General features: G+C 46.0%; 1 protein-coding gene across 1 annotated transcript in view; it reads left to right on the top strand.

The window, feature by feature from the left end:
• The window catches only part of LOC137432974 (uncharacterized), a 180,915-nt gene that overhangs the window by 95,054 nt on the left and 63,413 nt on the right, over positions 1-22,448 (top strand). Inside the window, exons 27-33 of the mRNA XM_078783785.1 lie at positions 1,703-1,758; positions 3,921-4,160; positions 18,941-19,039; positions 19,738-19,880; positions 20,062-20,273; positions 20,458-20,665; positions 20,813-20,915. Of these exons, the coding sequence (XP_078639911.1) occupies positions 1,703-1,758; positions 3,921-4,160; positions 18,941-19,039; positions 19,738-19,880; positions 20,062-20,273; positions 20,458-20,665; positions 20,813-20,915 (1,061 nt within the window). The remainder of the gene's footprint in view (positions 1-1,702; positions 1,759-3,920; positions 4,161-18,940; positions 19,040-19,737; positions 19,881-20,061; positions 20,274-20,457; positions 20,666-20,812; positions 20,916-22,448) is intronic.

Genomic DNA, 22,448 nt, shown 5'->3' with positions numbered 1-22,448 from the left:
TTGGTCACTGTCTTTCTGGACTACAAGCTTGGTCCCTGTCTTTCTGGACTATGAGCTTGGTCACTGTCTTTCTGGACTACAAGATTGGTCACTGTCTTTCTGGACTACGAGCTTGGTCACTGTATTTCTGGACTACGAGGTTGGTCACTGTCTTTCTGGACTAGGAGGTTAGTCACTGTCTTTCTGGACTACGAGCTTGGTCACTGTCTTTCTGGACTACAAGCTTGTTCACTGTCTTTCTGGACGACGAGCTTGTTCACTGCCTGTCTGGACGACAAACCTGTTCACTGTCTTTCTGGACTACGAGCTTGGTCTCTTTCTTTCTGGACTACAAGCTTGTTCACTGTCTTTCTGTTCTACGAGCTTGGTCTCTTTCTTTCTGGACTACAAGCTTGTTCACTGTCTTTCTGGACGACGAGCTTGTTCACTGCCTGTCTGGACGACAAACTTGTTCACTGTCTTTCTGGACTATGAGCTTGGTCTCTTTCTTTCTGGACTACAAGCTTGTTCACTGTCTTTCTGTACTACGAGCTTGGTCTCTTTCTTTCTGGACTACAAGCTTGTTCACTGTCTTTCTGAACTATGAGCTTGGTCAGTGAATTCTTTCTGGACTATGAGCTTGTTCACTGTCTTTCTGGACAACAAGCTTGTTCACTGTCTTTCTGGACTACGAGCGTGGTCACTGTCTTTCTGAACCACGAGCTTGGTCACTGTCTTTCTGGACCACGAGCTTGGTCACTGTCTTTCTGGACCACGAGCTTGGTCACTGTCTTTCTGGACCACGAGCATGGTCACTGTCTTTCTGGACCACGAGCTTGGTCACTGTCTTTCTGGACCATGAGCTTCGTCACTGAAGTCTTGCTGTACCACGAGCTTGGTCACTGAAGTCTTTCTAGACCACGTGCTTGGTCAGAAGTCTTTCTGGACCCCATGCTTGGTCAGAAGCCTTTCTGGACCACGAGCTTGGTCACTGAAGTCTTTCTAGACCACGTGCTTGGTCAGAAGTCTTTCTGGACCACATGCTTGGTCAGAAGCCTTTCTGGACCATGAGCTAGGTCATGAAGTCTTTCTGGACCACGTGCTTGGTCACTGTCCTTCTGGACCACGAGCTTGGTCATGACGTCTTTCTGGACCACCAGTTTTGTCACTGTCTTTCTGGACCACCTGCTTTGTCCCTGATGTCTTTCTGGACCACCAGCTTGATCATAGAAGGGGATCATACACCAGAGACAGACTTATCAAGGTGCCACTAGTTTAGAGTTTCTTGAGTTTGGACAGATATTGTTTTCTGACTCTCTTGAGAGTGGACACACACTTGTTGGGGGCTTTATGGAATGATGCAGACTTTGTCGTTTTGAACATTTTCAAATAAATCATTACAGCAATTTATTTGAAAAAAGGAAGAAGGGAGAGTGGAGAGAGAGAAAGAGGTGGGGGAGAGAGATAGGGCGGTGGAGAGAGAAAGACAGGGGTGTGAGGTAAGAGGGGGGAGAGGTGTGGTTGCTTGGGGGGAGAGGGGTGTAGAATGAGAACAGCAATCAACACCATTGGGCATTATACTGCTGAATCAGCCAATGACAGTTGCTGCTTGAAGATGAATGGCAAATTTATAATTGCGTTGCTATGAATCATTTTTGTTCAAATTTTATTCCCATTTTCCACTTTCATCCATCCTTCTCTCTCCTCCTTCCACTGGACCCAGCCACTTGTTGATGCTCAAGAAGATGATTTTCTCCTAACAAGCCCCATGAGCTCTGGGTATGCCCATGCTAGCATGTAAACACCATGTAAATGTACATGACATTACAGTGTGGCGGACAGTGTGAAATGCATTTGAATGTAGAATTTTGTCTTTTCTTACTGATATCGTTAGATTTTGCTGGCATGTAGACACAGATTATATACTGCAACTCCTAAATATCACACATTTGGGTTGTTTATGACAGAGATACAAACTGCCTTGTCACCACACTTTTAACTCCTAAAGTAAAAGCTCTTGTTGATTCCATTGTTTAAATGTGTAGTCTCATTGTTTACTCTTGTTAGATTCATTGGCGAGGAAGAACAAACTTTAAGAGGACACACATGTTCATCCAGCCATCCATTTTTGTTGACTTTAAGCTCACCTCCATTCTTTGCTTCCTTCTTCTTCTTCGTCTTCTTCTAATCAGTTGAAATAGTTCTTGCTGCCAGTCCTTCATGGCGGTGGCACAACATGATCTTATATATCATCTTCCATCCATATTCACAATCGGTTCCGTCCACACTAATGCATAATTCCCCTCCATTTCCAATTATTCCTCCCTTCAGTTTTCATATTTATGTTTTGTTAATGTATCCCATATCTGCTTGTTCCACACTGTTACATACCTCACCATCCTGATATATTGTTCCCCTTCCATGAGCCTTGATTTTATTAAGAAAAAAAAAAATCCAAAAGGTTGATCTCTTAAGCTCATGATCTCTGTCTCCAAACTTTTGTCTCCAAACCTGCAAGCTTGAATATAACATTGTCGAGGATGAAAAATGGATCAATGCGGCGACAAACCATCTCGTACAGTGCATTCGGAAAGTATTCAGACCCCAAGAACCCGATGGTCACTCTGGCTGAGCTCCAGAGATCCTGTGTGGAGATGGGAGAAACTTCCAGAAGGACAACCATCACTGCAACACTCCACCGATCTGGGCTTTATGGCAGAGTGGCCAGACGGAAGTCTCTCCTCTGTGAAAGACACATGAAAGCCCGCTTGGAGTTTGCAAAAAAAGCACCTTAAGGACTCTCAGACTGAGAGAAACAAGATTCTGTGGTCTGATCAAACCAAGATTGAACTGTTTGGCCTCCATCTGGCCACTCTGCCATAAAGCCCAGATCAGTGGAGTGTTGCAGTGATGGTTGTCCTTCTGGAAGTTTCTCCCATCTCCACACAGGATCTCTGGAGCTCAGCCAGAGTGACCATCGGGTTCTTGGTCACCTCTCTTACCAAGGCCCTTCTCCCCCGATTGCTCAGGTTGGCCGGGCGGCCAGCTCTAGGAAGAGTCCTGGTTGTTCCAAACTTCTTCCATTTAAGAATTATGGAGGCCACTGTGCTCTTGGGAACCTTCAATGCAGCAGAATTTTTTTGTCGGCTTCCCCAGATCTGTGCCTCGACACAATCCTGTCTCTGAGCTCTGCAGGCAGTTCCTTCGACCTCATAGCTTGGTTTTTGCTCTGATATGCATTGTCAGCTGTGAGACCTTATATAGACAGGTGTGTGCCTTTCCAAATCATGTCCAATCAATTGAATTTACCACAGGTGGACTCCAATCAAGATGTAGAAACATCTCAAAGATGATCAAGAGAAATGGGAGGCACTTGAGCTAAATTTAAATTGTCATAGCAAAGGGTATGAATACTTATGTAAATGTGATATTTCAGTTTTTTCTTTTTAATAAATTTGCAAAACTTTCTAAAATCCTGTTTTCTCTTTGTCATTATGGGGTATTGAGTGTAGATTGATGATTGACAAAATGAATTTACACGATTTCAGCATAAGCAACATAACAAAATGTGAAAAAAGTGAAGGGGTCTAAATACTTTCTGAATGCACTGTATGTTTCAATGGCTGGATTTGTACCGGATGAGATTGAGATGCATTGAGCATAGGCACATATAGTAAGAGATAATTTAATTCTTGCTCTTGCTGATCAGATTCCACATGGATAAAATTCCGCTTTAAGAATCCAGATTTTGTTTTTTGAGTGTGAAATGGATTAAAGTGATATACAACTTTTTATCCGGGATTATAAAGTAGGATGATTAATTAAATATGAGCATGTCTAACTGAATCGTGATAATGCTCCCTTGCTCTACAACAGGTGCGGCTGTGTATTGGTCTTTCTGCACACCTAACCATCCCGTTCATTTCATAAACTTCCGGTAGGTTCTTGGTGAGCTTTGTGGCGGATGCTCGTGGCGGCCATGCTCGAGCCTCTCGCCACCCTGGCTTACGGCTGGCCGTTCCTCCTCTTGCGTGTCCAGCACCTACTCGCCTCACGTGCCGGCTGGTGCGTGGGTCCAGTAGCCGACCGGCCAGCATCGCCGAGGTGCCAACCTTGCCAGAAGGGGAGGGAGTTGTAAGTCGTTTATTTGACATCGGCCCAGCAGGCGGACATTTCCTCAGGTAGGATTTCGGCCAGATACTATTGTGCACCTTGGATTGTTACTGCACACCTCAGTGTTTCATAAATCTTCGATTCTGGCTAAGATTCATGGCAGGACTCAATAAAAATACACAAACTCTTATATTGGGCCCTAAAGTCCGTTCTGAGTCTGGGAAGTCAGCGGTTCGAACCCCAGCCAGTCATACCAAAGATTTTTAAAATGCCACGTGCTGCTTCCTTGCTTGATGCTCAAAGGATAAAGCACAGAAAAATCCCACAAGTTGGCATCCGTAGGGAGAATGAAATTCCTCCTCGATTGCCACTCTGAGTGCAGAGAGAAAAGTGATGTCAAAAAAATGACGTCACTGATATCCACAGTGCTATGGGAAGTGACGTCACGTTCCCTAATGTCAGCGGTTGTTTGTGTGAAAGCCAATTCTGGTGTGGTCTCGTGTATCTGTCTGCATGTGTACATGATTTGCGTCGCAGCTCCTCCACGAGACTTAGAACCTGTAAGAATATAAAAATAAATAAAACCCAAATTCTACTGGGTCCAATCACCAAAGTTTTCATTTCACATATTTAGATAACGTTGTGCCATTAAGCAGTAAATGTATCTTATAGAATTTCCAAGTGAAAACGAATGAACAATAAGGCAAAATATAACACCATTTCATGCAAAACAAAAACATTAATAATTGTACTATAATGGAGCAAACATGGATGTCGATGAAACCCCAAAATTTGCATTCAACAATTATTGGGCCTACGTAGAGGTAGATTCGAAGCCCAGTTCTACCTCTGGTCCAACCCCAGAACTGGCCTTAAGTGGCCACCCAAGGCCAGCCAACGAGCATGTACCTTAGCGTTACTCCGGTGCACATACTCCATCCAGTACGCGCTCAGAAAAACTGAGAAGGGAACCCCCGACCGGAGGTGAAACTTACTTTAATTCACGAAATGTCCGTCCGTCTGTCTGTCTGTCTGTCCGTCCGTCCATCTGTTCCCAGGTACCGCAAAAACGGCTGAACCGATCCCAACGACATTTTGGGTGGGTAATCCTGGGACCCCCTGGAGTAAAATAGGCCATATTGTTTTTCCAATTTCAGCTTTGGTCTCCAGCATTTTCAGGTTTGGACTCACGCTTAACGTTATTGTCCTGGGTACCGCAAAACGGCTGCACCGATCGCAACGATACACCTCCATGCCCGTGGGATTCCCACTGGTGGCCCCACTAGTAATAATAATGCAAAATATAACACCGCATTGTTTGTTCTCAATTGTTGCCAATTGTGATATGAGCAAGCTACTCAGAAGAACGTAAGCTCAACATACTTTGAGTTAAAACAATATACACTCCAGCTGAACAGGCTTCTATTTTGGATGCATGATGTCACAATCCAATATGGCTGCACATGAACTGGAATACACTTATGAATGTCTGATATACCTCACCGGAAGTGGATCTGGTGGTTGTTCTCGGTTGGAAATTGCCATGCCATGATGATAAAGGTAAGTATGAGTGTATCTGCTGGGTCATAAGATGTTTATTTATTAGCTCGATAGCACGCAAGTTGTACGATGGGCCTTGCATTTCTACCTTTTGGCCAATGTTATGGAAAATATATATACTATGGAAAGTGAGTAAAATACAGACTTGGCATTTAATATGGAATATATATATTTTTTCTTGACTTGGGTTTACTTTCTGCACTCAGTATATCAATCTGGTGAGTTTCTTTTACCCTTTGGTGATGTCTTTGTTGAAAGAGCCATGTCACTGATTGTCTTTCGCAGCAAGAAGTCAATAACATGATTATATCACAGGTGGCGTGACAAAATGTAAGGACAGGTACATTTGACGATTGGCTTCACAATCGGGTATATAAGGGTTGTTGCGTTCTGCATTAGTGGAAAACAACTGCTGCACATCTACAAAAGTTATTGCCGCTTCCTCTGGAGATGGTCCGTCAACTTGACAATGCTGTTTGTCATGGAGTGGTGGCTTTACGAAATTCTGGCATGAAACAGCGTGCCATTGCTCAGCAGTATGGCATCACTCAAGGTCAGGTGTCAAAGATCCTGAAACGAAATGCTCAGAGGGGTGTCCCTACTCCAATACCGAGGCCAGGACGTCCACGCAGAACCACAAGGAGAGATGATCGCCAGCTGCACCGGTTAGTCTGCAATGGCCGTACCAGGTCAGCTAATCGGCTTAGGGCTGAGTGGCAGCAACTGTCAAATGTGCCTGTATCCAGAAGGCTAGTCAACCAACGACTGGTTCAAGCAAGCTATCGTGCCAGGCGTCCCCTGAGAAAGCCATGCCTGACCAGACAACACAGCCAGCGCTGATTGCAGTGGGCCAGAGAGCACCGTCAATGGCAGCCAGGACACTGGAATCACGTGACCTTCAGTGACGAGTCTAGATTTCTGGTCTATAGTCAAGATGGTCACGTCCGAGTGCGCAGACAAGTGCATGAAGCCCACAACGAAGATTGTATAGTGCCAAGAGTCCAAGCTGGAGGTGGTGGGGTGACCGTTTGGGCTGCTTTTCATGCAGAGGGCAAAACTGACCTGGTTGTTCTGAATGGAAACCTGAACCAGTTCAAGTACAAGGTCATTCTGGAAGAAACATTGCTTCCATTTGCTCGTGCAGCCTTTCGAGGAAACTTTGTCTTCCAAGATGACAATGCACGGCCTCATCGTGCTCGCATGATCCAACACTTTCTTGCTGACCGTGGTGTAGAGCATATGGAGTGGCCTGCCATGTCCCCGGATATGAATCCGATAGAGAACTTGTGGGCAGAATTAACGCGTCAAATCGACAACTTAGACTAGCAGCCGACCTCTGTGCGTGAATTGCAGCAGACTATTGTCACTGCATGGCAAGCGATTCCTGTCCAAACCTTGGCAAATCTCGTGAACAGCATGCCTCGATGTGTACGTGCTCTCCTGAATGCTCGTGGGGGTTACTCGAAGTACTGAACTGTAATTTTACTGTCCGTAATCCAAGTCATAATTTAGCGTTTGTTTTTGTTGAAATTTTTTTTGGCTAATGTGCAAAATAAAGAGATACTTCTGGAAAACGTACAGAAGTTTAACACAGTATTGTCCATGAATTGAGTTCGATATCAGTTTACATCACTTTCAAGGATCAATTTATTTGCTTTGAAATGTCAAATGTGGTTTTTGTTTCTTTTAAAGGTCACATTAACAAAATCTAGAATAATTTCAACATAATTCCAATGAACTTTTGGTTCTAAGTCATCTTGAAACGTAAGTTCACCCCCACAAAAAAAATATTCCATATTAAATGCCAAGTCTGTATATATTGCCCTATAATAATGTTTTGTTTTTTCTAATGAAATTCCATCAATCTTCCAAGTTTAGAAGAGTTCATTTTCTGAGGAAGAGCTAAAATTTAATCAAATATTTATCAAGTATATTGACAGTGCATCAGGGCCGACAGGGCCGACGTGCATCGAAGTCCTTTCCAAGGGTGTGGTGCTGACCGGGCCGCCGTGGTGCTAACGCGGCCCCCGCAGCCGTGATGCCCCCCCCCCCCCCCGAATTTCCATGTTTTAAACATTTCCCAGTGTCTACCCTGGATTAGAATAGGTACACCGTATCCCTGCGTGTCGTAAGAGACGACGAAGAGGGTTGGCGTCAGGAAGGGCATCCGACCATCAAAACATTGCCTCAAAAAAGAGAACCATGACAATTACAACGACATATGGGCAGGGTACAGCCCGAAGTGGAGATCGGTTTCTGAGGTTTCGGACATGGAATGTAGGGACAATGACAGGGAGATCAGGAGAAGTGGTGGAAGTATTGGTCAGAAGAAGAGTGGACATATGTTTTGTTTTTGTGTGCAAGAGACGAGATGGAAGGGAAGTGGTGTGAGAATGGTGAAGGGTAGGCAGGGACAGAAATACAAGTTTGTGTGGCAAGGGTGCCTGGAGGGCGTGAATGGTGTTGGTGTCTTGTTTTCTGAGGAGTTTGTAGACAGTGTGGTGAGTGTGACGAGAGCGAGTGATAGGTTGATGATGGTGAAAATGATGATTGGAAAGCTCTTGGTGAACGTCATCTCGGGATATGCTCCGCAGGTTGGTCGGAGCGATTTTTTTTTTTTTTTTGTTTTGTATACTGAATCGAGGCTCGTGAAAGAGCTAACATTTATTTCACAAACAAATCAACCAGACAAACAAAATATACAAAAAGAGGGAGCGGAAGACAAGATGGGGAGAGAAGGGGAAGCACACAACCACAACATTTGAGAGCAGGGAGAAGTGTGGGAGGGAGAGGGCTTGGGGGCAGGAGGCGTGGGAGGGAGAGGGGGGGGGGGGGTGGGAGAGGTATAAAACACAAGGGGACCGAAATTAGCGGGGGTAGAAAAGATCAAGGTTTTGGATGGGGGAGGATAAGAGATGGTGGTGAACAGCTGTTTTAAAGACCTGGAGGGTGGAGTGGGATTGAAGAGAGTGAGGGAGTTTGTTCCAGAGGCGGGAGAAAAGAGGCATGAAGGAGTGAAGGTGAGCAGAAAGTCTTGATTTTGGCAGTTTAACCATAAGAGGGTTGCAGGCAGATATTGTGCGACCTGTAGGAATATTTGGGGGACAGAGCTCAGAGAGGGCTGGGGGGGCAAGGCCAGAGAGGAGTCGGTAGAAGATGGAAAGACCACCAACCTGCCTGTGGTGAGTGAGTGAAAGGCCCTTGGAGTTAGCTTCATCGCAGGAGATTCCAATGATTCTGAACGCTTTGGTTTCAACAGCGTGAAGACGGGCTAGGTGTGAGGCAGGAGCACCAGACCAGAGGGGAGAGCAGTATTCCATAGAGCTGCGGATGAAAGCCTTGTATGTGGTGAGGAGCTCAGGTGTGCCAAGGAAGGACTTCGCACGACGGAGGATGCCCAGTCGGCGACTGGCTTTGGAGGCCAGATTTGAAATGTGGTTTTCCCAGGAAAGATCATGGCAAATAGTGAGACCCAAAAGCTTGAGTGACAGAACTTCTTGGAGAGGATTATTCAGAAAGTGGATGGGAGGGTTTTCCAGTCGGTCTTTTCGGAGAGACATCGTAAGAGTGTGAGATTTATCAGGATTGAAAGACATGTTCCATTTGTTTGCCCAGTCTGTGATTTTGTCCAGGTCTGCAGAGAGTGAGGAGGCTGCAGACTGCCGATCTGAGGGATGAGGAATGGAGCGACAGAGAGTAGAGTCGTCAGCAAAGAGATAGAGAGGATTTTCAAGAGAGTCAGAGAGATCATTGATGAAGACCAGAAAAAGCACAGGGCCCAGAACACTACCTTGGGGAACTCCAGCCTGAACAGGAAGAGGAGATGAGAGAAACCCATTCAGGGCCACACGTTGACTACGATCAGAGAGGAAGTCCGCCAGCCATGCGTGGAGATTTCCATGGATACCAAAGGAGGAGAGTTTGGTGAGCAGAGCAGGGTGCCAGACCGTATCGAAGGCACGTGAAATGTCAAAGGAGACAGCTCTAATTTCCTGTTTGGCGTTGAGGACCTCCATCCATTGTTGAGAAAGCAGAAGCAGCATGTCCAGAGTAGAGTGACCAGGTCTGAAACCAAATTGATGATCAGAGATCAAGCCATTGGAGAAGAGGAAAGATTTCATATCTGAAGCAATGATGGATTCCATGACTTTGCTGATAATTGTGAGAAGGCTGATTGGTCTGTAGTTGCTGTGATCTGTTTTTGCACCTTTTTTGTGCAAAGCGGTGATGTTGGCTGATTTCCAAGCAGATGGCAGATGACCTTGAGCAAAAGAGAGGGTGAAGTGAACAGAAAGAGGGAGTGAAAGAGCGGAAGAACATGATTTTAGGACCCGTGGGCTGATGCCGCCAGGACCAGTTGCACAATCAGAGTCGAGGGTTGACAGAAACTTTTCCACCTTGTCAGGAGGAAAGGACACAGAGTCCAGGAGCAGCTGGGTACGACTGGGTACGGTGGGTCCAGAGAGGGATGGGTTTGGGATACAAAAGGATGAAGAGAAGGACAAGTTCTGGTGTGCGATAGAGAAGCTGATGGAAAACGTGAAAGATGAGGAAGTTGTTGTGGTCAGAGGAGACCTAAATGGACATGTGAGAAGGAGTATGGATGGTTTTGAGGGAGTTAGTGGGGGTTACGGATATGGTGTGAGAAATGGAGAAGGTGAAAGGATTTTGGAGTTTGCTGATGGAGCTGATTTGTTGATTTGTCATACTCAGTTCCAGAAAGAGGATAATAAGCTTGTTACATACACGTCGGGTGGATCGACGACAAGCGTTGACTACCTGATGGTGCGTAGGCGAGATAGGGGGCACCTTCGGGACACAAAGGTGATCCCGGGGGAGGAGGCTGTTTCACAGCACCACTTGGTTGTCTGCGACATAAGGGTGAAAGGTGCGAGGAGAGCTCGGTGGGTGAAGTACCAACCGAGAATGAAGGTGTGGAGGTTGACAGAGGTGACAGTAAGGGAGGCATTAAAAGAGAGGCTGAGTAGGGTAGAGGATGATGTGGTTGAGCTTGAAAGTGGTTGGATGTCAATGAAAGATAGTCTGTTGGGAGCCGTTGGTGAGGTATGTGGATGGACAAAAGGACCACCGAGGCACTCGGAAACATCGTGGTGGGATGATGAAGTTGGAAAGAGGATTGACGAGAAGAGGAAGAAGTTCAAGGAGTGGCAGAAGGCGAAGGGTACGGGAGCAGAAACAGCAGAGCATGAAAGTTATAAGGCAGCCAAGAAGGCTGCAAAGAAAGAGGTAGCAAAGGCGCAGGAGGCATGTAGGAAAATGTACGGAGAACGCTTGGATTCGGAAGAGGGTCAGAGAGCAGTATTCACGATTGCAAAGCAGATAGCGAAAGAGAGGTGTGATGTGATGGGGGTGAGTTGCTTGAAGGATGAAGTGGGACAAATCGTTGTGGACCCAGATGGAATTAAAGGAAGATGGAAAAGATATATGGAAATGCTGTTGAATACAGAGAATGAATGGGATGGCAACATCGAGAGTAACCCAGTTTTAGGACCGGCAGAGAAGATAACTGAGAAGGAAGTTGAGGAAGCGATAAAAGCAATGAAGAGTAGAAAAGCGGGAGGGCCGACGGGAGTTGTGGGAGATATGTTGAAGGCAGCAGGAAGTTGGGGTGTGAAGAGAATGACAGAGATCTGTAATCTGGCGGTGAAAGAAGGCCACATTCCAGTGGATTGGGAACTGAGTACCCTCGTCCCTCTATACAAGGGGAAAGGTGACCCTCTAGAGTGTTGCTCGTACCGAGTGTTACGTGGTCCTCCCGGTGACTACCTGGTCTCGGTGACCCCTGGACCGTGAGAGGAACTCCGCCAGAAAGATATACTATTTATGCGCTTTCGTAACGCAATCAATATGAATTCCAATCAATAAGACACCCCACACCAAGGATCCGGAACAATCAATGATATATTCCCCCAAGGAATCAACAATCAACAACCATCAACAATCCACAATTAACAATCAATCACCAATATGATTAAGATGGCCATCTTATATATGTGTGTCCCCTTTCCCCACTCCCGACCCCTTGGGTACTCACGACCCCTTTGGTCTCTGTCCCTCACAATGTCTCTGGGCCCCTCCTGACCAAGATGATGGTCGGCTTCTCCGCACACGGGCGGTTGAACGAACCCCTGGCTGACGTGCTCCCAAACGTGCACGTCACGTACCGGGAACAACGGTTGCAGCGCGCACCTCCTTGTCAAGCAACGTGGGCAAAGCAACGCGCGGCTGGTCCAGCGCGCGAGGCCCAAGGTGCGACCCGTACGCGTCCTTGTAGACGGTGAGGCGAACTGTGTAGGACGCTGGGTTCCGTGCACGAACCCACGGCAACTTGATGTGTCAAGGGGTAATTCCTTTCGCCAGATGGGTTTCCCAACGCAGCGTCAGACGCTGCTCGATATCGATACCCTCGCCTCGGAGCTCGGCGAGGAAGAAGAAGAAACTCACTTCTCCTGGACCTCGTGTCTTTTCTTCTTCCGTTTCCGGTCTCCTTTTTCCCAGAAGGGCTCCTGACCCTTTAATCACAACAACCTTCAATCGACTACACATTAATAAGCAAAGACCTGAATAGTAATTCACATACATTAACATAAATCCATAACACTCCCCCCCTTCAAGAAAGAAAGTTTGAACCCAGCGAAAACTTTCTTTGCCGGCCAACTTTGATAAACAAACCAAATAACTCACCCCCCCAAATCATCATTTCCCCCCGGGCACAATTATCACTTAAAAATAAAGCAACAAAATTTCACACAATCCCCTAGATTAATTCCCTCTGGACCAAGCGTCAACCACTTCTAGTTTCTCTTGAATGACGGTTAAGAGGTGGTGACCAAAGCCCCCAAATTTAAACCTCTCTATAGCACTTTTTCGGGAGGCCCAGCTGAGTATTCCCTACATGGACGCCTTAAGGAATGTGGAGTTCACGGTTAGTCCGGGGAGGAAAGTTCATTACATGGACGCCTTTAAGAACGTGGAGTTCACGGTTAGTCCGTGCAGGAAAGTTCACTACCTGGACGCCTTTAAGAACGTGGCGTTCACGGTTAGTCCGTGTAGGAGCCCCGGCTCGGCGGCTCCCCCGTATATAGTGCTTCAACTTCGCCAGACTCCTAACAGTTACGGTGGGACCCCTTGTCCCAGCCGTTACCTGACTGGCGGTCTCCTTCTCGGCCAGTGCTCTGACATTCATTCTTTCGGGAGGTGCCGTAACTCTGGGAGCCTCCATAGTAATATCGGCTGCTTCCCACACCAAAACTACCGCCAAGTGGTCCTCTTCTGTAGACCTCTCGACGCCTACGAAATGCCTTCCCTACTGTTATGGTCCGACCTTCCAAATCCTTACCATTCCAATTCTTCTCTGCCTCCCTGGCGTCTCTTGTGCTTGCAAACATGACAAAGCCGAACCCTCTTGACCGTTGCGTTTCCCTGTCTTTTACCACCCGTACTTCCACCAGCGGCCCATATCTGTTGAAGATAGAGGTCAGAACTTCTTCCTCTGTGTTGAAGTTCAGTCCCCCTACAAATAACTTGGAACTTTTGTCGCCATCCCGAGCTGGTGTGGTGTTATTTTCCCTGCTGTGCTCTTTACCAACCCTCGGGTTACCATAAATTTGCCCCCCGGCCAAATCATTCCCGATAATCACAGATACTCCCTCTACAGGAAGTGTGGCTTGTAAACCGACGGTGACCGGTCCTGACACCAAATCGGATTCCAAATGGATGACATGAAGTGGGGCACTAACACAGCCACCGATCCCTTGTAACCGAACACTATCACCAGTTGCGGTACTCTTTGACAATGGCAAAATGCCTTCAAGCATTAAGGATTGATGGGCTCCTGTGTCCCTCAAAACCCTAACCGGTCTTGGGTTAGTCAAGTCTCCCTTGAGTGAGACCAACCCCTCATAAATAAATGGTTTGTAACTCTTCTGTGGGCGATTTCTTACGCTTGCCATCGCATTCGGAGTGGTAATAGTCGGACTCCGCTCTGGGTTTTCCCTTTTCATGAGGTAACAACTTGACATCAAGTGTCCAGGTTTCTTGCAAAAAGCGCAAGTAGGCCCGGAGGAAAAACTCGTGGTCTGCCTCGGGCCCCCCGAAAAATAAGTTTGTCTTGGGCCCGTAGCTCCCTGATTTCGAACAGTTCGGGTATCAGCGTTGTCCCCATAATCCTCTCGAGGCCGCCGCCATGTACTGTCGTTCTCCGCACCTGCTGTTCCACACCTCCCCTGCGGAGATCTAGGTGAGGAGTTAGGTTCGTGGACCCCTATCCGGTGTGTTAAGGCATAATCATCTGCCATGGTGGCTGCGTCCCACAAATTTGGTACTTTCTTTTCCTGCAGGTACACTTTGATGTCCTCGTGGACACACTGTTGAAATTCCTCCACCAGGATCAAGTCACGCAATGTTTCGAAGTCTTTCCCGACTCCTTTTGACTCACACCACCGATCAAACATGTTTTCTTTCACTCTGGCAAACTCCACATGGGTCTCACTCTCCATCTTCCTGGCATTCCTGAAATTTTGCCGGTAAGCTTCCGGAACCAACTCTTAGGCTTTGAGGATGTGCTTCTTCAATACCTCATAATCTGCACATTGGTCCATTGGTAGCGCCGAATAAATCTCTTGAGCTTTTCCCACCAGCACACTTTGCACTAGTATGGTCCAGGCCTCCTCCGGCCAGTTTAACTGTCGAGCCACTTTCTCAAAGTGTGGAAAAAATTTTGGGACTTCCTTTTCACTGAAGGGTGGAACCAGCCTCACATGTCTGCCCACATCCCAGGTGTTCTGGCTAGGTGTCGACCCCGTCAGCAAGGGTGGTACCTCTCCCCGTTCTCTCATTAAATCCAGCTCCTTGAATTTAATCTCTTGCTGAAGCGCCAGATCACGTTCCTTCAACTCCCTTTCGGCTTTTCTCTCCTCTGCTTCGAGTTCCCTGGCAGCTCTCCTCTCCTCTGCTTTTCTCCCTTCTAACCTTTCCTGGAGTTCTCGTTCCACTCTCCTTTCCTCTGCTTGGTTCTCTTCTCTCCTCTCTTTTGCTTTCCTTTCTTCTTCTGCTAACCTTTCCTGGAGTTCTCGTTCCACTCTCCTTTCCTCTGCTTGTTTCTCTTCTCTCCTCTCTTCTGCTTTCCTTTCCTCTTCTGCTCTTTCCTTTTCTGCTTTCCTTTCTTCTTCTGCTCTTTCCTTTTCTGCGTTCCTTTCTTCTTCTGCTCTTTCCTTTTCTGCTTTCCTTTCTTCTTCTTTGATCCATTCCTGGCTCCGTAATTGCAACTCCAGTTTCCGGAGCTCAACGTCTTCTGGTTCTTCGGGTAGCCACTCCCAGGCTAACTCGTCCCATGTTCCTAATCCCACCATAGACTGTATCACCGTGGTCTGCAACTCTGCCTTCCTCAAATTAGTTCGGACCTCCAAGTTAAAATGTTTGGCCAATTTCAAGAGGTCCGACTTTAGTAACGCTCGGAACTGTGCCTCACTCGGGGTTACCGCAAAGTTCTGTGCCACAAACGCCATGGTGCCTATCGTTAACACCTGTTAACCTTCACCAAAGACTTTACCCCCAATTTCCCCAAACATTTACCAATTAATACTTAATTAATAAATTTTACTTAATAAAAATATTATTTTATTATTTTATACAATTTTAGATCCCGGACGTAGACCCAATTGCGAATCCGCAAATCGTAATTTGAACGAGCCCCCAATTCTGTTACGTGGTCCTCCCGGTGACTACCTGGTCTCGGTGACCCCCGGACCGTGAGAGGAACTCCGCCAGAAAGATATACTATTTATGCGCTTTCGTAACGCAATCAATATGAATTCCAATCAATAAGACACCCCACACCAAGGAGCCGGAACAATCAATGATATATTCCCCCAAGGAATCAACAATCAACAACCATCAACAATCCACAATTAACAATCAATCACCAATATGATTAAGATGGCCATCTTATATATGTGTGTCCCCTTTCCCCGCTCCCGACCCCTTGGGTACTCACGACCCCTTTGGTCTCTGTCCCTCACAATGTCTCTGGGCCCCTCCTGACCAAGATGATGGTCGGCTTCTCCGCACACGGGCGGTTGAACGAACCCCTGGCTGACGTGCTCCCAAACGTGCACGTCACGTACCGGGAACAACGGTTGCAGCGCGCACCTCCTTGTCAAGCAACGCGGGCAAAGCAACGCGCGGCTGGTCCAGCGCGCGAGGCCAAAGGTGCGACCCGTATGCGTCCTTGTAGACGGTGAGGCGAACTGTGTAGGACGCTGGGTTCCGTGCACGAACCCACGGCAACTTGATGTGTCAAGGGGTAATTCCTTTCGCCAGATGGGTTTCCCAACGCAGCGTCAGACGCTGCTCGATATCGATACCCTCGCCTCGGAGCTCGGCGAGGAAGAAGAAGAAACTCGCTTCTCCTGGACCTCGTGTCTTTTCTTCTTCCGTTTCCGGTCTCCTTTTTCCCAGAAGGGCTCCTGACCCTTTAATCACAACAACCTTCAATCGACTACACATTAATAAGCAAAGACCTGAATAGTAATTCACATACATTAACATAAATCCGTAACACCGAGCAATAAAGTTATTGGAGCATGGAATGAAGGTATTGGAAAGGGTGTTGGAGAGGAGGATAAGGAAGAAAGTGAAATCGACGAAATGCAGTTTGGATTTATGCCAGGAAGAGGAACGACAGGTGCGCTTTTTATTGTGAGGCAGTTGCAGGAGAAGTACATGGAGAAGAGGAAGAAGTTGTTTCTTGGGTTTGTTGATCTGGACAAAGCATTCGATGGGGTTCCACGCAAAGTATTGACATGGGCAATGAGGAAGTTAGGAGTGGAGGAATGGTTGATCAGAGTAGTGATGGCAATGTATAAAAGAGCGTGCACAGCTGTAAGGACGAAGGACGGGAACAGTGGTGAGTTTGAGGTGAAGATGGGAGTGCATCAGGGGTCGGTACAAAGTCCACTACTATTTGTAGCTGTGATGGAGGTGCTGGCTCAGAACGTAAAGGAGGGTTTACCGTGGGAGTTGTTGTATGCAGATGTGATGGTGTTGATTGGTTGATCTGGTGTTGATTGCGGAAAGTATGGATGGACTGAAGGAAAAGATGAACAAGTGGAAGGAATGTATGGAGACAAAAGGTCTGAAGGTGAATATCGGAAAGACGAAGGTGATGGCAAGTGGTAAAGCATGTGGTGAGGTGGAAAGAACTGGGAAGTGGCCGTGTGCTGTGTGCAGGAAGGGTGTCAGAGTGAACTCCATTCAATGTACAATGTGCGCTGAGTGGGTTCATCACAAAATGTAGTGGTCTGAGAGGGTCATTAACCAGCGTGGCAGCTACATTCAAATGTAAGGTGTGCACAGAGGGAGCTGCAGATGGAGGAAATGTTGGGTTGGATCTTGGAGACGGCGTGAAGCTGGAAGGTGTGAAAACATTTTGCTACCTCGGAGACATGCTGAATGGAGAAGGTGGATCAGACTCGGCAACGGTTGCTCGAGTGAGATGTGCATGGAAGACGTTTCGGGAACTGAGTGGCGTGCTGATGAGGAGGGGAGTGTCGTTGAAGCTGAAGGGAAAGGTGTATGCTGCATGTGTGAGAAGTGTTATGAATAATGGGAGCGAGACATGGGTAATGAACGTAGAGCAGCAATGAAGGTTGGAAAGGGTGGAAATGCGAATGGTTCGATGGATGTGCGGAGTATCGTTGAGAGAGAGGAAGACAAATGATGAATTGTGAAAAATGATGGGAATAGAGCCTGTGATTGATGTTGTGAAGAGGAACAGGTTGAGATGGTTTGGTCATGTGTTGAGGAAGGATGAAAGTGACTGGTTGAGAAGAGTGATGGAAATGAATGTAGAAGGAAGTAGAGGACGGGGAAGACCGAGAAAGACTTGGCCAAAGATGGTGGAAGAAGAAATGCGGGCAAGGGGGTTAACAAGGAGAGATGCACAAAATAGGGCAAGATGGAGAAGATTGTCATGGGGACCGCAAGGCTAACCCCTGCTCTAGCAGGGAAAATGGCCTTAAAATGCATGTTGCTGTTGTTGTTGTTGTTGTTGTTGTATTATTGACAGTTTTGTAACCTGCTTCTTTGTCAGATCTTTTGATATTTACGGGGCAAATAAGAGGCTCTTGGGGGTTTTCTTGGCAGAGGAAGGATTGATCCGAAGAAATTGGTTCTTCAGGTCTCACTGATCGATTTGACTCAGTCGTTAGCCACATTGATTCGTTCCCATTTCCGGTTGTTTGAAATTTCCAGGGTCTGTTGGGAATTCTACTTTCTCTTCAGGAGTTGGTTTCTCCAAAGATATTACACAAATAATTACAGCACTGGGATCTATTTATAAAACTTTTGTGTCCACCATTTGTCTCCAAAGCAAGCCGTTGGCTAGGCATCCTCCGTCGTGTAAACCCTTTCCTTGGCAAATCTGAATTTTTATCAGCCCTCATCCACTACTAGGCCAACCCCCACTTTAAGGGGGAAAATGGCCTCTAAAGGTGTTTTTTTTTTGTTTTTTTAATCCGCTACTTCATGGAGCACTGCACTCATCTTTGGCCTCGTGTTCCTGCCTCACACCTTGCACTTCTTAATTGTGTAGAAACCAAGGCCCTCAAAATCATTAATCTCTCACGATTAAACTAAGTCTCTGGGCCTGTTACTCTTGCATCACAAGCTGGTCAGTGTTCTGTCTGTCTTCTATCGCCTCCTTTCTGGTCTCACTTCCTGTGCGCTTTTGCTGCTCTGTCCCCCCACCTTCTCCTCCCCCTAAACCCCAAACGCCCACTGATGCTATGACAGAAGCAACTGATGCTAAGTATGGGTGGTTTCTATGAAATGTCAGTTTATCAACGTTCTCCGCTTCATTTTTGAATTAACAAAATATTTCATTATTTATTTTTGTTTATCCCCACAACGCACATGTTGGATTATATAATTATGCCCTTGCTTTTTCTTTCATCCCCACTAGCATGTAGGGAGTCTTGCTGGCCTTGCTTCTCATCTTGTATTCTTACTGCATAAATTACATTTTTAATCAAAAATGAAGGGAAATCTCGTGAAATATTTTGATAATCTACTTCTTGACCTGCTTTGTGTGCAATATGATCTTTCATAAACTTTTTTCTCTATCCTCCATATTATAATTAAAATATCATCCTATAATGAAGTCATGCTTTATCTACTCACCCGTAATGCTTTCGCTTACTCTTGCTTAACATCCATGTAACCGTTCATGTGTTGCCCTCTGACCTTGCACCGCTCTCCGGACGCCCAGCACCCTGCACCTGCCACCCTCCCCTCCCACTTTGGATGAGGGGGAAAACCTAGCTGCCCCCATCTTGCAGCTGGGCCCCCCAGGAACCACCTTCCTGCGGTATGGGTCTGAAGGACCAAAGGGATGTTTCTTCACGTCTCATGCTGATATTTCTGAAGATATTTCGTTTTACTCTCACTGGCTATCATGAGATGTTCCAGACGTTATGTCATGTCATTTGTTTCATGACTTCACATTCATTTCCTTTAAGGACTTGGCGTATCATCTGTTTCTCATGTATACCTTGATTCTTGGCACACTTTTTACTATCATTTGCCAGATTTCAGGAATATTTGTGTGTTTGTGTTTACAATGAACCTGCATACTTTCACTTTGTACTTGGTCTGTTGTGTTGTTTGCTTTGAGTGTCTGACTAGTGTGAGGTTTTAGTTGTTTTTCAATGTGTATAATGAAATCAATTGGTGGATTCATGAACTAAAAGTTGATAAGAATATGTTTAGCAGGGGAAAGAGATGCAGATGATGTTTCAATATTTTTAGCTTTTCATCGGAGCAGGAAAGGGTGAACGCTCGAAAGTTGCTCAAAAACGTCAGCCGCATCTCTTCCCATGGTGGTGAAACGTAGTCTTACCGACTTTCAGTTAGTTATAAAAAAATCCATTGTTCATCTCGTCTACCTATACCTTCACAGAGACTAGCATTCATTAATATGAATTAGCTTGGTGAATTAAATAATTAAATAAATGCCATATGATCTGTGGGATTACAGATGTTGCTTATTGACATTGCCCACCCCAGGCCAGTGGTTTTAGAGCTCCCACACTGTGCCAGCCTTCAAGGTGGCTCCCGTGAACTGATGATCCTGCGTGGTGAAGAGGGTGGCGGCTGGAAAGAGCACATGAACGATGCGTCCGATGAAGAGATGGACTCCATCTTGGATGGTAAAGAGCTGAGAAAGACAACCAATCCTATCCTGTACAACAACTGAACAATTTACTTTCCTTAACCAGTCTGACCTTGATGAAGACTGTGTTGCTCCCATATTTACTGACCCTAATGTTTTCGCCATAACCTTTATTTTGACGCATAATTTGCTGTGGTTCTTCCCGGCCTGTTTCGTAGCCTTGGGTTTGGAGAGGAATCCAATGATGGGACGCGTGGTTCGGGTCGCCGCACGCACCTTGCCACGCTACATTGCTATCGTATCACGTTTGGCACAAGAAGGAGGGTTTGTGCCTCCTGTGGGAGGAAAGCTGCTGAGTTCCATGGAGCAAAGTGTGTCTGCAGAAATTCCTGAAGGAGCTGTCACAAAACCCGTTCGGCTCGGGCTGCAGGTTTGACTGAATATGATGTTTCCGTATAAATATGACTGGTGCTCAAAGACACTTTGTTTTACATCAAATGAGTTTTAATTTGTGAATGGTGATGGGAACAGGAAGCGGTAAGGTCAAGCTCGAGAAGAATACATGAGGGACCATAAGCTCTTGTGAATCTGTTCATCTCACCGCTTTTTTTTAGGTGATGCCAGTCTCTCCTGAACTTGTTCACTCGCTTGGTGGAAATGATGTCTCCTTTGGTCCTGTGGTCACACTGGAGCCTCGCCGACGGAAATTTCATCGGCCGATCTCACTATCTCTGCCATTGCCTTTTCCCCCTGAAGGGCATAGTGACACAGAGGCCAGGCCTCCTCAGAAAAAGGATATCCACCTACTCTGTAGCATTGCAGGTGTGCAGTCTTATTATTTACTCTATTTCCAACTTGCTTCTTTCAGCCACTATAAAAACCCTCAATTTTTATCAAACTTCAACTTTCAAATGTACATTTTATTGTTAGTTTTTAAAAAATTCAACATTTGTCCATTGGATGGTGCAGGTGGAAGCATGCCAGCTCAGTGGGAAGACGTCACGTCTACGACTCCACTCCATATGGATGACGTGAAAAAGCAGATTTCCTTCAGTAGCAGCATCTCTGCAAGGTAGCACTTGGATTAGCTGATTCACTCTGCCCCCTGTACCTGTACTGTCTGTCTTTTTGTCAATATCAGACTCAAAAGCTCAATTTATGTTAAAGCGGGTATAGGTGCTTATGGGTGAGTGGCTTCTTCTTTTGGATCGAGGACAATGTTTGGCCCATAATGATCATATCATGAACCATGCTCTGTACAGAGTGTCGGTTCTGCCTCAGCAGATTATTTTGTTCGGGTTACAATCCCGGACAGGTCTCCATTCCGACACAGGATGTCGGGGCAGGAATTTGTAAATTGTTCAGGTGTCGGCGATAGCTCACCTACTCTTCGTGAAAGACACAGTGGGATCTTTAACATTCACCAGCTAATGCCGACAGATGGGGCGCCCGGTTTAAAGTCCACACATTGATGAATGACCCTGCCTGTGAAACACCAGGATGACCGTTTATAGCTGGGTCAGGATTCAAACCCAGCTTAGACAACTTAGAAGCGAGTGTGCGTACCTCTCGGCCATCCTTCTAGCTCCCCCATCATACCTGTTCCAGATCCACACCCTCAACACCTGCACCTTTTAAAGCTATTGTAAAATAGCTGATCTCGAGCAAGGAATTTGTCCCATGGTGCCGATACACATTGGCTTTTGGGATTGTTGATGTCCAAAACCTAAATGCAGACAGCCAACTTTATGTGCCCATTTGTCGATGGACAGCGTGCTTCATGATGGAAAGTTCTGGAATGTTTTCTGTATTTGATAACTATCATTGAAAGTAAAGCTCCCCTTATGCCCTGAATAAATTATTCATTCCAGAATTCATTCTTCGTTCATTCCCATTTTGTTGGAGGTTCAGTTGAAATGGCTCGGCTTCAATAAGCTAAGAGCTCAAAGTGGTTGGAGACCAATCTAAAGTTCCTTTTCGAATGAGGCTTGCTGAAAGGTAGCAAAGTGCATGTTGCATGAGCCAGATAACCAAACATTAGTGCATGAGCAGCCATATTATTAACAAACTGAAATTATTAGTGTTTGCCTGGATATCTTTTTCACATTCACACATCATTTAATGTTGTTCAATATGCCCTTTATGAGATCTTTGTTTCTTAGTTATACACTCATGACAGGAGGCACCATCCTACTAAACAAACCCAAAAGTCCTTCCTTCATCACACACAGCTGGGCAGCACTAAATTACACGTGAAAGGTAATAATACAATAAAAAGGACAACTTACACGCATTTGATAGCCTTCAAATCTATTAAATTACTAATGGTTGAATGGCTGGATAATAAAGATAGCGCATGGTTCAAGGGCCGGCATGCTCTGCAGGCAAATCACCCATCAAATATAAAACACCATTTACACAGGGCATTCAGAAAGTATTCAGACCCCTTCACTTTTTTCACATTTTGTTTTGTTGCAGCCTGATGCTGAAATCGTTTAAATTCATTTCTTCCCTCCTCAATCTACACTCAATACCCCATAATGACAAAGAGAAAACAGGATTTTAGAAAGTTTTGCAAATTTATTAAAAATAAAAAACTGAAATA

Source organism: Myxine glutinosa, chromosome 8, assembly GCF_964187855.1.
Source record: "Myxine glutinosa chromosome 8, kmMyxGlut1.1, whole genome shotgun sequence".
NCBI classification, from domain to species: domain Eukaryota; kingdom Metazoa; phylum Chordata; class Myxini; order Myxiniformes; family Myxinidae; genus Myxine; species Myxine glutinosa.
This window is presented reverse-complemented; position numbering and strand designations above follow the sequence as displayed.